Source organism: Gossypium raimondii, chromosome 5 (genome assembly GCF_025698545.1).
Source record: "Gossypium raimondii isolate GPD5lz chromosome 5, ASM2569854v1, whole genome shotgun sequence".
NCBI classification, from domain to species: Eukaryota; Viridiplantae; Streptophyta; class Magnoliopsida; order Malvales; family Malvaceae; genus Gossypium; species Gossypium raimondii.
Window position 1 is genome coordinate 784277 of NC_068569.1, and position 15048 is coordinate 799324.

The following is a 15048-nucleotide window of genomic DNA, read 5'->3' on the forward strand; positions in this document are numbered from 1 at the left end:
CATAATGGTCTTAACGATTAAAATGAATATTATTATCAATCCATTAATGTGTGAATTGAGTATATTGAAATGTATTATTCTCATCAATGTTATGGGAAGTTATAGTATAGATATAATCGAACCTATAGTTTTAACTGTTTGAAACTTTTTAAGTTAAAATTAACTCACGACCTTTTAAAAAAATAAATTTAGCCATTAATATTTTAAAAATAGTCACACTATATTTTTAACATAAACATCAATTAAAACATTAAATTTTAAATACCTCATCCAGCATGTCAATTTGTGTGTATTTTATGGTTTTTTTAATTCTTATGAATATTTTATAATTTTTAAATTATTTGTTGATGTGTAATATAAAATAAAAAATCTAATGTCGAATGAAGTACACGAGGAGTGTTATGTTGGTTGCCATTCCAATATCATTAAAAATAATGTATTAGTTAACATTTTCATTTAAAAAATTATTTGACTCTTTTAAAATGTTAATGATCAAAATTAACACAATAAAAGAATAAGGGCTAAATTGGCAAAGAAAATGTAATATTGAGGGTTAAATTTATTATTATACTAAAATTAAATTCAATAGAAAAATTGAAAATTATATAAATTGACATTTATGTTTAGAGTATGATACGAGAATATCTTTTATTTGAGTAACCGTACTTTTGAATGGTAGCGATTCTTGAGACTATCTCTAATGGTGGTGATGGTCGGACAATCAAAAAAAAATTCGGCCTGGTGAATTGGAATCACCGGATTTGGGGGACATTATTACATGTTTTATTTCTCATTTAAACTTTTTCTTGTAGATTAAAAAATACTCAGTGAATGACGTAACTGATTTCTTGTTTTAAGCAACTCATAAATGGAATTGGCATTGGGCCGACCAAGCTATTCTTTCAACACGGGGATTACTTAAATTTTCAATGGATTTATGTTCCTCAACACCAAAGAAAAATAGAAGAAAATTGGAATGCTGTAGAGAACAAAAACATTTAGCAATTACACGGAAGTGATCACAAAGTTGAGCTATTTTCAATTGAATGACAAAACTTATAGTTGGTACAATGAATATATAACTACACAAAACTTTCACTCTAATTTTATTCTGTCTTGTGCATCTCCATTCTTGTTTGTTCATACATCACATACCATAATCTAAAAGAACCACGCAAGATGATTTTTTTCAACAGTTAATGCCACACATTGTAGTGTCTGGTCCTTTGGTTTTCATCACAAATGGATCAATTCGGACCCAAAGCAAGGAGAAGATTGAAGCTAATAGCACTGACCATATAACAACAATGGTTGGGGTCCTGTTTTGTCTCCCCATTAAACCTTTAAGGAATGGATAGAGATGGACAATCACCCAGAAAGAGAAGAAGAGCTTCCCAAAAAGAGGTCCCCATGATTGGTATCCATTGTTTATGGCATCTGAGATGCCGGCAACGACACCGACTAAATTGATGATTAAGACAGTAGTTGGAGGAATTAGAAGGGTTGTCCATTTGAAAGTATACAATTCCCCGAACTCCTCGTCATCAGTTGCCTTGGATGTGACAGTGAAATTAGTGTCAATACCAGCTAGAACTTTCAACAAGCCTTGGATAACCGCGAACAAATGTGCTGAAATGCCACCGATGACCCAAAATTGCTCATTCCTCCACCATTCTTCAATGCTTACTCCACTCCACCTTAGCTCGAGAATACCAGTTGCAAAGATTGAAAGAAACAAGGCAATGAAGAATAGACTTGCAAAGGTGCTTATCTGTATGAACAAGAAAATAAGAACATTAGCAGGTAAAACTATTTAAACTTCAAATGGTTGAAGGAGAGTTTGTTTATTTACCGGTGGCATGATAAATTTATCGGTAAGTAAACAGATTGCCGGCAGGGTACAATAGGCGAGAAGTGGTAAAGATGTGAAGGGGTAGATGGTTGTGTTGACATATGCGAATCGTTCAAGCCATTTTAGCTTTCCTCCCTTGAAACCATACCATGCAGGGCAATGATGACTAAAGAAAATTTCAACAGAACCGAGTGCCCATCGAAGGACTTGGTTTAGTCGATCCGATAGATTGATGGGAGCTGAACCCTTGAATGCAGGCAACTTTGGCATGCAGTATATTGATCTCCATCCACGGCAATGCATCTTGAATCCTGTTAAGATATCTTCTGTAATCGAGCCGTAAATCCAGCCAAGCTGCACGTACAAAAGATACATAAGTCTTGGTGTTTAAACTTGAAAAACATTATAAAGTTTCAAGAGGTTGGCAATGGCATTTTAAGTACCTCGCTTCCCCATTCGGTTTTGTCTTCATAACCACAACTAATTACATGAATGGCTTCTTTGAGCAAAGCTGCAGGGCTTGAAGAAGGAGGGACACCACCTTGTTCCATCAGTGTTGAAGTTACAAAAATGGCTGATTGTCCAAATTTCTTTTCAAAGTTCATGTGGGACATCAATAACTCCTTGTCATCTTCGGCTGCTGTTAGTATATAAAAAAGATTTTGAAGTTAGGCGAAGCGAATAAACAATATAAAAAATGTAATGCCATTGGTAACAACCTTCTAGGCTTAGACCATTTGCATTTCCACCATCCTTAGAGTGCTTTTTGTCCTTTCTGCGGCGTCCAAAGCAAGGGCAGCAACCACAGGTTACCATTTTCGGGCGCTTAGGTCCCTTTGGAGGTTCATAACCATAAAGAGCTTGCCTTCTGAAAACACACCCCGTGCCGACATATACAGGGCCTTGTATACCATCTAGACCTTTCATGTTAATCTGCAGAAACCATTGAACAAGAGTTAAAAAAGTTTGATTCATTTATTAGTCCTTATATCATCTTATAGTGTACAAGAACATGCTGCACTTACATCAAAGAAAACTGTGTTCCGATTGGCATATCGATCATGTCTATCAATACCATCGAAACGTTGAGGGAATTGGACATAGCAAACCTTTCTTCCAATTTGAGGGTCCATCAAGAAACACATAGCCTCTCTTACAGCCTTGCTGTTATTTAAATAATGGTCACAATCCAAGTTCAACATAAAAGGAGCATTTGTAAGCACCCCCGAGACACGAACCTGAAATTTTTGTATAGAATTAACATAATTATTATCAAATAAAGTAGGGTCTTAGAAAGGAAGGGGAACTTGAATGAAACAGGAGTTAGCAAATGCTTAAGATCTTTACAAGGGCGTTCATGGCACCAGCTTTCTTGTGATGCAAGAAACCTGGCCTTTTCTCTCGAGATACATAGACGAGACGAGGAAGCTCATTTCCTTCGGTATCATGGCCTCCACTTTGACCGAGAAATACTTGAATCATACCAGGGTGATCTTTAGTATTGTTTCCTGGCCATGGTGTCCCATCTTGCATGATCCACCCTTCTGGAGGAACCTTTTGGGCTTTGGCTACAAGTGCATTTATCCTAACCTTGAATTCTTCATATTCTCTCTGTTAAAGCACCATGAAAAAATGGTTATTTTTACATAAACCAGCTCACTGCAACTTAAAACTCTGAACTTTTTGCATATAAACAGACCTTCATAGCTCGACGCTCCTTCACGAATGTCGGCTGGACTTTGTCTTTGAGGTAATCTACCTTTAAAGTAAAGTACATCTCCGGTGCTCGGGGCTCTATAGCAAATTTCTTACAGAACGGCACCCATTTTCTAGCAAATTCAGCTGTTTGAGACAATGATTCAAAGGTGAGCATAGAAGCACCATCGTCAGAAATGTAACAAGAGATTTTATCCACTGGGTAGTCCATGGCCAAGATCGATAGAACTGTATTCGCTGTTACTAGAGGAGGTTCCTTCAATGGATCCACTGTACTGACAAAAATATCAACAGAAGCAAGCATGTTGGGCTCACCTTCCCTCTCATACCTGCATCAAACATTAATTATGAGCTCAAATCAATGCTACACTGTTCACTAGAACATTGTGAAATCTGTTTACCTGAGGGAAAGGCGATCGAGATACGTCTCGCGGTCAATAGGGAACCATTTAGGGAACTGATCAAGGATCCATGAAAAGGCAAACCAGATTTCACAGATCACAGAAGTTAGCCAAAGCCCAATTGCATCATGTACCGGGTTCAAAATCCGATAGCGAAGAAAGAAAGCAAGGATAACTAGACGAGCCACAATCACCATACGATAAGGATTGATTTTGCTCGATGCAATTGGCACTTTCCTTGACAATGGCTGCCTAGCTTCATCAAGCCTGTAAAGAAGGTTCTGCGTGAGAAGAACTCGTACAAGTTCTTTTTCACATGGAAGCACATAATAGCCATAATTACTTACATAGCCATGTCAGCATCATAGGCATCATCAGGTTCAGGACCCAAATTCCCTTGCTGCATTTTCCAATCATCCATCCTTTCTCTCCATCCTCCCTCTTTCTTTTCATCCCATCTTGCACTTCCTTTGGTTTGGCAAATATTTAATACATTATAGATGTAATACAAAACAAATATATATATATACAAGTACTTTTAGATAATACAAGATTAAAAGCATACCAGGTTCAGACATAGGATATGGATGAACTCGTTTATTTGACATGTGTTCCCCATAAGCAAGAGAGCTTCCTATTGGGAACTCCCCGCTCACCGGCCGAGATCGAACACCAGCTAAACCGGGTGGGATTTGCAAACCTTCATCGTCTTCAGGGCCTCTCCCGTAGCTCATCTTTCCATGAAGCATCGATTCAGCGATATTTCTATACTTGTTTTGTTCATCATCAATGTTGAATTCATGTTCGATATCATCCACATCCTCTTCATCTTCATCTCCCTCCACCCTAGGACTCCCTTCACCGTACAATCAAAACCAAAGGGGAAATGAAATGTGAGTTTATTTCGAAGAATCAATGGCGGCTGCACCAAAGGATGTAAATGAGTAAATGGCAATACCTTTGAGACGCTTGTATCTAGTTTTGCATTGAGGACATTGTTGACTCCCTTCTCTCCTTTCATACTCATAACAAGGCCTACAAACTGGAAAACCACACTCGTTGCAGGCCACGAAAAGATCTCCATCGACCGTCAACCCAATTTCATCACCACAAATCTCACAAACTTGACCATCCAAGTTCTTCAGAGGTTTAGGCTGAAATGCACCACAAACACAAACACAAAATCAAAACCCATCTCAAAAAAAGGTATAAGTGAACTGTTCCATAAAGCTGACGTTCTTTTACCTCTTCATGGCCATGAATGACAACAAGTTCATTGCGGTTGTGAGAGCCCGCAACGAGTCCGGCGCTGGCTTCCATTGGAGGATATGAAAGGAGGGAATGAATGAATGAATGAATGAATGAGGAACAATACGATGAAGAGAAGAGATGAAATAGAGTTTTGTTGGGAGCTGAACATGTGCCTTAAGGGACTGTGTTCGTTTGTTGCAGAGTCTACATTGCCTTGAAGTTAAGCTTTCCTCTGTCTTCTTTTTTTCAACTACCATTGCCTTCCCTGCTTTTACAAGTTTCAAGCTTCAGCGACCTCCCAGCTGTCTATTTTTCATCATTTCTTTTTCTTCTTTCCCGTAATTGAATCATGCTTGGGTTGCCTGCCGAATTTCCAAAGGCTTTTCCAGATACTGTAAATAAATATATATTTCATTGATCTTTTCCGATATCATAAGTATTTTCACTGAATTACTTAGTGGTAATGTAAAAGTAAAACTAAAATATCAATTCAGAGAAGGTGATACTAAATTTGATCCGTGTAGAAGCAAAACAGTCAAAATTGATGTGAAAGAATATTTTAATATCATCAAAATTCTGGTCACCGTGTAACAATTTTCCAAGTGCATACAACATTTTTTAATTTCTATTTTAGTCTCGAATTAATCTACATTCTTCTTTTTTAATATACTTTTTTTTTACGCTACATGAAATTTTATTTTATTTTTGGAACATTTCTAAGAATAGAAGCGTAGATGGGTTGATCTAAAGCACCAATTAAATGCTGAATCCGATGTTAGCATCAAATATGAGTATATATATATATATAAAATAACTATTTGGGAGTAAATATTAATATTTAAAAATAAAAATCTGAATAAAACTATATGTGAATACATGTTAAATATTAGTATTTTCTTTTAAATAAAATTTCTCAATAAAATAGTCAAGATCATGAATAACGAAAACTAGTTATATCATTACACAAAATAAAAATTTTAGCATGATTAATATTGTATCAAAAGTTTTTTATATATTTATATCAATATATATTAATATTTGCATTTGTTCGAACCTAAATTACATAAATTATAATCATGGTATTAAAATTAGTATTATAATTAATAATAAATTTTAATATCTAAAAATATCTTTTAAATAACCTTAAATAATTTTCTTCAAAAGAGAATTCGTATACAGGTACATCGTAGTTAGACCAATTAAAAGCATTTGATGTTGTTGAAAGGAGAATTCAAATACAAGCAATATTGGAATAAGAGACCCCCCGAAACTATACAATACAATAAAATAAATTTAATAAATATATATATATAGCTTTATTTGGTGGTGAAATGGTGATAAAGAGAAGAAGAAGAAGAACGTGAGAAGCATGCTTGAGGATGGAAGAACTTAAAGGCAAAGCAAAAGTAGCAATCGTTAGGTAAAGACATGTTGAAATCTCTCCATCTAATATTGTAGACAAGCCTCCCACCGTTTTATATACTAACTCAGACTGCAAATTTTATGATTTCTCATTGAATTGAACCGTTGATGATGCAGTCAAAAATTTCAGCATTGATATCCACCAAGAAAATTTCCTTAAGTCTATGAGCAATGCATGAAGCTCGCAAAGATTATCATCAGGTGACTGCTTTGATTGCTAGAATCTAGCATTTTTCAAAATGGGTGAAAGGAATAGCAGGGCATGGTGGTGACTAAAGCTGTTATATCAATGTTGGTTTTATAGGTGTCAATCAACATGTTTAATATACTTTGTTTGGGTCATGCCAACTTCTCTAAAGAAATACACAATATCAACATAAGCAGCTTTAAAATAAAATTAAGGTTAAAAATATCAAATAAGTTTTCTGAAAATAATTTTAAAATAATTAATTAACTATTTGTTATAAGTTGACCCAATTAAGTCCTTTGAATTATTATTTGTACTTAAATTGAGCTATTTGAATTCATTTTTCATTAGAAATCCATAATGAATCGTTAAGTGATAAGTGACAACTTACATGACGACTAACATAAAAATATAATTTTGGGGTAATTGATATGGCAAGTTGACACGACATGGAGGGCTTAATTGATTTTTTTATTGTTTTAGGTGAGACTAATTAATTTTAGTCCTATTTAAGGAAAAAATAATTAAGTCTTTCATGTCATTATTTTTTCTCGTCATCTTGCTATGTCAACTGTCTTGTCAACAAATGAATTCAATGATTCAATTAGACACAAATCATTATTCAAATGGTTTAAGTAGATGCGTTTTTGATGAGAATATAATTAAATTTTAATCATTTTCAAAAGAATTTTAATATGTTAACAAAAAATTTATTAACTAGTTTTTAAAATGAATAATTATATTCTCGTTGTATTTAATTTTATTACCCAACATGATTTTTTAAGAACATATAGAATCAAAATAGAATTATTTTTCCATTTAAGTAAACATGTGTATCGTATTTTTATGCACAAAAACTGACAAATTAAAAAAAAAAAACTTCATTTTGTTGGTAATCAGTATTGTATAGGTGAGTGTATCGTTTTTCTATTAAAATTGATACATATTGATATCAATTTATTTTGATGTATCATTTTAAATTTATTAATTTTAAAAATTTAATATATCAAATGAATTAAATTAAATAAATTTAAATAAAATATTAATTGATTATATAAAAATTCATTAATAATTTTCAAAAATAAAATTTTATCATTTAATAAATTTAAAATAAATAAGAAAAAATTCCACACATTAAACCACAAAATTATTCACAAATTTATTTAAAAATATACAATAAGATCGTCTCGTACTAAATATATAAAATAAAAGTTTAATAAAACATACGTAAAATATTTTGTGAAGCATGTAAAAGTTTTATTTATTTTTTAATTTGTTTGATATATAAATTTTTGTTTTTTTATAAAGTTCAAATTTTAAATTTGAAACTTAAACACCTCCGTTTAGCATTGCTTTTTTTGGTTGAAAATTAAATAGTTCCATTTAATAATGATTGCAGCCTTACACCTTACAAGTGGAAGGCTCTTTTTGACGATACCGCAATCAAAATCTTATAATGTCAAATTCGTATATTCTGATTGTCATCTCATTTACTCCGCAAAATCCAACCCTTTTGCTCTGATTTGTTAAGCTTTTCGTAGCTTGAATTTAAGGTTTTTTTTTTTAAATTGTGTGAAGTTTATTTATCTAAAATATAAATTTGTGTTAAAAATAATATAAAAACAATAAAATGTTAATGAATAATGATATGTATGATTTGTTAATTACAAATAACAAATTGTTTTATTATTATTTTATATTGATTTGTTATTTTTAGTTATTAAAATGAATCTTGTTTCAAATAATTAAAAGAAAAAATTGAACAGTAACATTTCAATGAAAAAGAGAATCTTTATCGACAAAGTTCCATCAAATAAAACTATGATTTTTTTTTTTTGTAAAACTAAAAGTATAACAAGGGTAATTTACCAATAAAAAGTCTTTTTTTTAATTACCGAAATGGGCCTATTTTTTAATTATTTACCGGAATGGTCATTTTCCGGGAAATCACGTCCACGTCGGTAGCGATGTCGAGTGCAGCGTCAGAATCACGTCCACGTCGAGACGAGATCTTGACGTGGAAGGAATCGCTATCAAGGACGCGATTTCCTTCCACGCTAGCATCTTGCGCTGACGTGGACGCGATTTCGGCCCGTGCGTGAACAGTACCCAAGAGTCAAAAAAATAAAATACCGGGCCCATTTTAATAAATTTTAATAATATAGGGCTTTTTTGGTATTTTGAAAAAATAAAATTTGAATCTTTTTGTATTTGTATTTATTTTTTTAATCAATTAACTCTTCAATACTACATCAATAGCAACAAGTACAAAAAAGATTCAAAATTGTTACCAACAAAATTTGAACCAAGGTACTAAGAGAAAAGAGCAAGTATTTTAACCAACTAAGCTAAACTAATTAATTGACATATTATAGATATCTGTTATTATCTTAATTATATTACTTACGTTCTAACGATTTATCGGACCTATTCCATACACGTGTCAAATCGAAAAATAATACAACAATTACGTAAAAAAATCCGTGTTCACTTCAAATAAATAAGGAAAATAATGATTTGAATGTTTCAAAATTCAATTCATAAGCAAATAAATGCTGTTAATTTTGAATAAATATGAATTTTATATGCTGATTTAAATTTTATGAATATATATAAGTGTTGGCCGAATGTTTAAAAGCTTGGGAGCTATGTTTACGAGATCGATTCGATCGTGTAACAACCCGATTTCGATCCTAATCGGAATAGTAGTTTCGAAACCATAAATCCGAGTAAAAAACAATTTTAAATATTATTTTTTGTGTTTATAATTTGTGAATTAATATGTGTGAAAATTTTGTGATTTAATTTTACTGTTTGTGTGTTTAATTTGATAAAAGGACTAAATCGCATAAAGTGTGAAAGTTCTATTTTACAATCTAAAGGTGTCTAAAAGCTATAGAATATTAATTGGAGGTCCCTAATGTGGAATTAGGCCTTGTTTAGGGTGGTGGCTGGCCACAGGGACAAAGAAAAGATTTGGTCAATTGGTTAGGTAAAAATTTGGTGACTAAATTGATTTTTATCATAAAATAAAGAAAAGAGTGATATCATCTTTTCTTCTCCACCTTCACCACCGAAATTTAGCAAAATAGGGGTTTGAGAGCTCAAAAATTTCGGCAAGCTTTTCTCCTTACAAGTAAGTGTTTTGATGATCATTCTTTGATAATTTTTGTACTTTTGGAACCCTTGTAGCTTGAGCTAGCTAATGAGGGGACTATTTTGCAAATGGTTGGAAGTCTAGGGTTTTGCCATGTGAGCCTTTATGTTGGTTGCTGCATTTTATGGAAGAAAATGAGTCTTAGTTGTTAAATAAACAACTTTTGTGAAAGGTGTTACCATGAAAACACCTAAAAGGACCTTTTTTGTAAAGGTTATAAAATAGGTGTTAAATATGTGAAATAAATGACATGTATGGACTTATATTACTCTAGGGAATATTCGGCCAAGCTATAGTGTGGTCAAATTTGGAATATTTTGTATTTTGTGAAATAGGGACTAAATTGTGAAAAATGTGAAATGTCAGGGCAAAAGTGAAATTTACTTATTTATGCGTTTTTTGACTGAATTGAATGAAATTATGTTTGAATGAGTTTAATTTGAATATGTTTAGATCAAGAATTAAAGAAATCGAACTTGGATCGGGGGAAAACGAAAGTCGTCGATTAATCGTTCCGTTCCGGTTTATCGTTGTCTGAGGTAAGTTTATAAGAAAATAGATGATATAAATTCTAAATAAATATTAGTTATATATATGCTGAAATGAAAACATGCAAATATATATATGTAGCCGAATGTGTTTAAGTTCGGGTAATAGAAATAGACGTGGATGTGATTTACCGATATTTAGCACTGAGTGTGCGAGTGTGGAATAGCTATGGCTATACGAACAGCACTAAGTGCGCGAAACTAAAATGACAATGTTGAATAACGGGCACTAAGTGTGCGAAACAAAAATGACGATGTCGAATAACGGGCACTAAGTGTGCGATATCAATATCAATTTGGTTAAATAAGATAGAGCACTAATTGTGCAACGTCATTATAGCTTCGACAAATTATTTAGCACAAATTGTGCAAATCCAATGAATGATGAATGTGACATATAAGTACATGATATTACAAGTATGTAATAGTTAAATAATATATGATATCAAGGTAAGTTGGTTATTTCAATTGTGATACAAATTAGATGATGCAAATGAAAGTATGTGTGTGTATTAAAGATTATATTTGGCCAAATGGTAAGTGTATGTGATATCACAATTATGTTTTTTTTATGCTTATATATATATGAATATGAATTGAATAATTGGTTATGTGATATTGAACTATTAATAACATTGAATTGTTTATTTGCTTATGACTTACTATGTGAAAATGGCTTATTTACATGTGAAAATGTTTGCTATGTTTTGTTAATAGTGTGGTAAATATTTTGATATATATATATATATAAATTCGGTTATAGCATATAGGTGGAGTGAAATTGATATGTATTGTTAATTATTGAAACCGATTAAGGTTTAAGTTCATTCGAAAATACTATTATGTATTCATATAAGGTGATGTTTGATTATGTATTCGGCAATAAATTAAGTAATAGATGTTAGTTAAGTTATAATACGTATTAGCTAGGTAATAGACATGTTATATATGCATGTGGCGTACTTGACAAATGTTTGATTTGCATATGTGAGTGATTTTATAATTTGGTTTAGTAATGAAATGAATGAATGGAAGCATGTATTGATTGTAAAAAAAGAAGTTAATTGTGTCCGTTTGGAATGATAAGTTTGCATGAGTATTTGGTTTAGAAATGGTGAACAGTTGTTTATGAAAATATTCGACTATGATTTTGAATTTAATTTGATAAGTACGAAATATGATATAGGACGTGTATAATACTGAGCGTTCTTGGTTGATTTGATGGAATGGATTTGATGTATTTAGTATAAAAGTAGAATTTTTAACCGAATATAGAGGTTTTGGATATGATAGAGTATTTGAAATTTGACATGAATTATTACATAGGATTTAGGTAATATTTTAATTCGGTCTAGGTGTTGAGTTTGGTAATCTATTAAAGGTAGGTTAAATAAACGTTATATGAAAGATTTATTAAATGACCGATTATGAGATAAGTTAGCTTAGTTGTGTGAATGAAATTTGGAATGATTTAAAGCATATGGAAGTGGTATGTTTTGATTCGATTAAGTTCATGGAAAATGGTCAATGAATGTCAAGTGAACATTATAATATTTTATAAATAAATGTTGTAATATGTGCACTTGGTTTATAAAGCGGAATATGTTTGATTATAAATTAGGTATTCGAATATCATGCATGTAATGCTTGTATATTTTGAATAATATATATTTTTAAGTAAAGTAGTTTAACTTTGAACCATGAAATGTAATGAATGCTTGCTTTGAGCTATGTTCTGTACAGTAATACCTCGTAACCCAAATCCGGCGATATGGATTAGGGGTGTTACAATTACACTCTCCTGTAATCGTAAAGAATTGTAACTCCTTAGACTTGTTTGGTTTGACACAATATGATTATATTCTCTATCATATTTAGTAGTGCAAACTGTAATTACAAATAGGAATTACGCAATTAAATAATTTATTAAAAATATTAATTACTATCAAAATTACTACTATGATAAAAGAAATTATGAATGAGTAATAAAATTAAAATCAAATTAGCACATGTAATATATCAATTTAAGAAAGTAATCTATAATACAATTAATAGTAGAAATAAAAAAGTAAACATCATATGCAATTTTATTTAATTGCTTTAGCATTCCATATTTGTTGGGTTATTCCTTTTAGCATTTAACATATGCTCATTGATATCATTTGTTAGTCTTTGACTAAACTCTTCATCATTCGAATTCAAATTTGAATTTACATCATTAAAATTATCAATATCTCATCCTTTCATGTAGCCTTCAAAGTGTGGATGATTCCAATTTCATCTATGAATAAAGTTACGAAGTATGCAACATGTTAATACAATCCAAACTTTATTTTTATGTTATACTAAGATGATGCCAATAAGTATTTGTTTAGAACGACAATTGTTATCTCAACGACATTTTAAAGCTTAGAATGTGTCAAATTAAATATTTCGTGAGCCGTTTCTAATGCTTGTGTCCAGCTCCATTTTCTCAAATGATATCGTACCCATGATATTGTGTAATAAAACTTTTTATATTCAGTTAACTATCATATACTGCAAAATATTTAGGTTCATAGTGTAACCAATATGTAGTTTTGATTATAAAACTCATATAAACTTAATTTAGAGAAAATTTTATACTAAATTATAACTTTTTTTAAACTTAAATTAATATTAAATTTTATAACATATAACCTTTATAAAAAAATTAAAAGTTCCAAATAACTCATAAATAATATAATTTTTACCATAATTTTAAAAGTTATTTTTTTTATAAATAAGTTATAACACTTCTTTTTTAATAAACAAAATGTATTATTTTATGATATATAAAATGGACACGAAATAAGTTACATTCATTTTTTTCTACAACTTTTACATTATAACATTTTATAATATACTTTTTGACCACGACTTATAGGATTTAAATAATATAATTTTTGTTATAACTTTATAAAATACATAAATTATTTTTACGATATACTTTATTAAGATTTATAATATAACTTTAAAAATTTTAGATATAACCATCTCAAACATTCATATATATTCATACTTATAATATAATTTTCACAATTTAAACTTTATAAAAAATAAAAATTTAAAGTTAAATTATACATGAGTGTTTGAAAAGTCATAGGGTAATTGGAGTTGGGTGTAATTATCTGCGTAATTATTGATTCTTGCACACACTCTAAGAATTGAAAAGTGTAATTGAAGTGCTTTAATTACAATAATTATTCAAACATGTCATCATTATGTAATTATAAGTAATAACACCCAAATTCAATTACTAGGTGGCTTTCTAAACACTACCTAATGTGTAAATTTATACATTATTTGTTCGCCAAAAAGAAAAACATTATTTCCTTTGCTAGACGTAATATTTTAAGCATATTTTAGCAGATGAGTTAATAATAAGCTAACTTTGATTTTTTAGTATAAAATATTTCAAACACATTTTAGCACATGAGTTAGCAATAAGCTAATTTGGTTATTTAATTTTAGTCACTCACATAATTTATTTATAAAAAAATTTATTTGAAGAGGTATTGTTTTAGAATTTCCATCCTTTAATTTAAAGCTTAATTTTATATTAACTATCTTCTATTCTTTTAATATAATTATAGTTCAAATCAAGTTATTTTTAAAAATAAGCAATCGATAATAAACTATAACTTAAGTCAAATGTTTAATTTTTTAAGTCGTATAATATTTTGGGTCAAAACAAGTTTTGATAATATCTATTTTTTAACACAATATGTTTAAAACTATCCATAATCCATTTCTAACCCATAAATAGGAGAATAATAAGCTTCAACAAATTCGAATCCACGTCCTCCTGCATAAACAATAATATTCATACTAACCGAATTAAGACTCAATCGGCATTACTATTTATATTTTCATACTAGATCTAACGTAATATTATACTATATCGCTGCAATTAATGATAGGAAAATCAATGAAATTATCATGTAAATAATATTAAATCTTATATAACATACTTATAAACATTAACTCATACACAGTCAGTCAACAGGTAATATCATATCTTTAACATTTATAAAAATAAATACGAATAATTTTACTGTTAATAATGTTTATGGCGAAAGGCCTCTTTAAAATAATTACATTTATGAATAAATTCATTACAATTAACGATAGTATCACGAAAATACATTTTGAAAATAAATAAGAATAAATATTAAAATTATACATGAACTTGATTTAACGTGTGATGTTATGCATAAATTTTAGTTTTACGTGGTTTTATACATAAAATTTTATTTGATTTAATATTCATAAGTCATTAACAACATTATCGAGTTAACACTATTTTACATTTATATATTGCATATACAAACAATTGTATTAATTTAATATACAAATAAATATATACAATTAAATCAAAATAAAAATTTATTATTTATAATTATATCTAAATTTAATATTTATCCCAGTAAAATAACTCCACATATATCATGTAATTAACGCTAATTAGCAATGGGATGGTAGTTTTCTTTTTA

General features: G+C 30.2%; 1 protein-coding gene and 1 long non-coding RNA gene across 3 annotated transcripts; one reads left to right on the forward strand and one right to left on the reverse strand.

The window, feature by feature from the left end:
* Positions 1-1016: 1016 nt before the first annotated feature.
* LOC105767347 (cellulose synthase A catalytic subunit 7 [UDP-forming]) lies at positions 1017-5413 on the reverse strand. 2 transcript variants are annotated; one of them, XM_012586844.2, is made up of 12 exons: positions 5215-5413; positions 4928-5123; positions 4535-4825; positions 4317-4437; positions 3970-4236; positions 3552-3897; positions 3200-3463; positions 2878-3090; positions 2572-2785; positions 2296-2489; positions 1853-2206; positions 1017-1771 (listed from the first exon to the last, which is right to left on the reverse strand). In XM_012586844.2, the coding sequence occupies exons 1-12, from the start codon at positions 5287-5289 to the stop codon at positions 1190-1192; spliced, it is 3117 nt and encodes a 1038-aa protein (XP_012442298.1). In that variant the 5' UTR covers positions 5290-5413; the 3' UTR covers positions 1017-1189. The 2 variants fall into 2 exon arrangements, with proteins under 2 accessions (XP_012442298.1, XP_012442297.1); XM_012586843.2 differs by having other exon boundaries at positions 2296-2492; positions 5215-5411.
* A 4457-nt stretch (positions 5414-9870) lies between these two features.
* LOC128041259 (uncharacterized) lies at positions 9871-11092 on the forward strand. Its single transcript, XR_008195987.1, has 2 exons — positions 9871-9965; positions 10440-11092. It is a non-coding gene; the product is annotated as an uncharacterized LOC128041259 (long non-coding RNA).
* The last annotated feature ends 3956 nt before the right edge of the window (positions 11093-15048 follow it).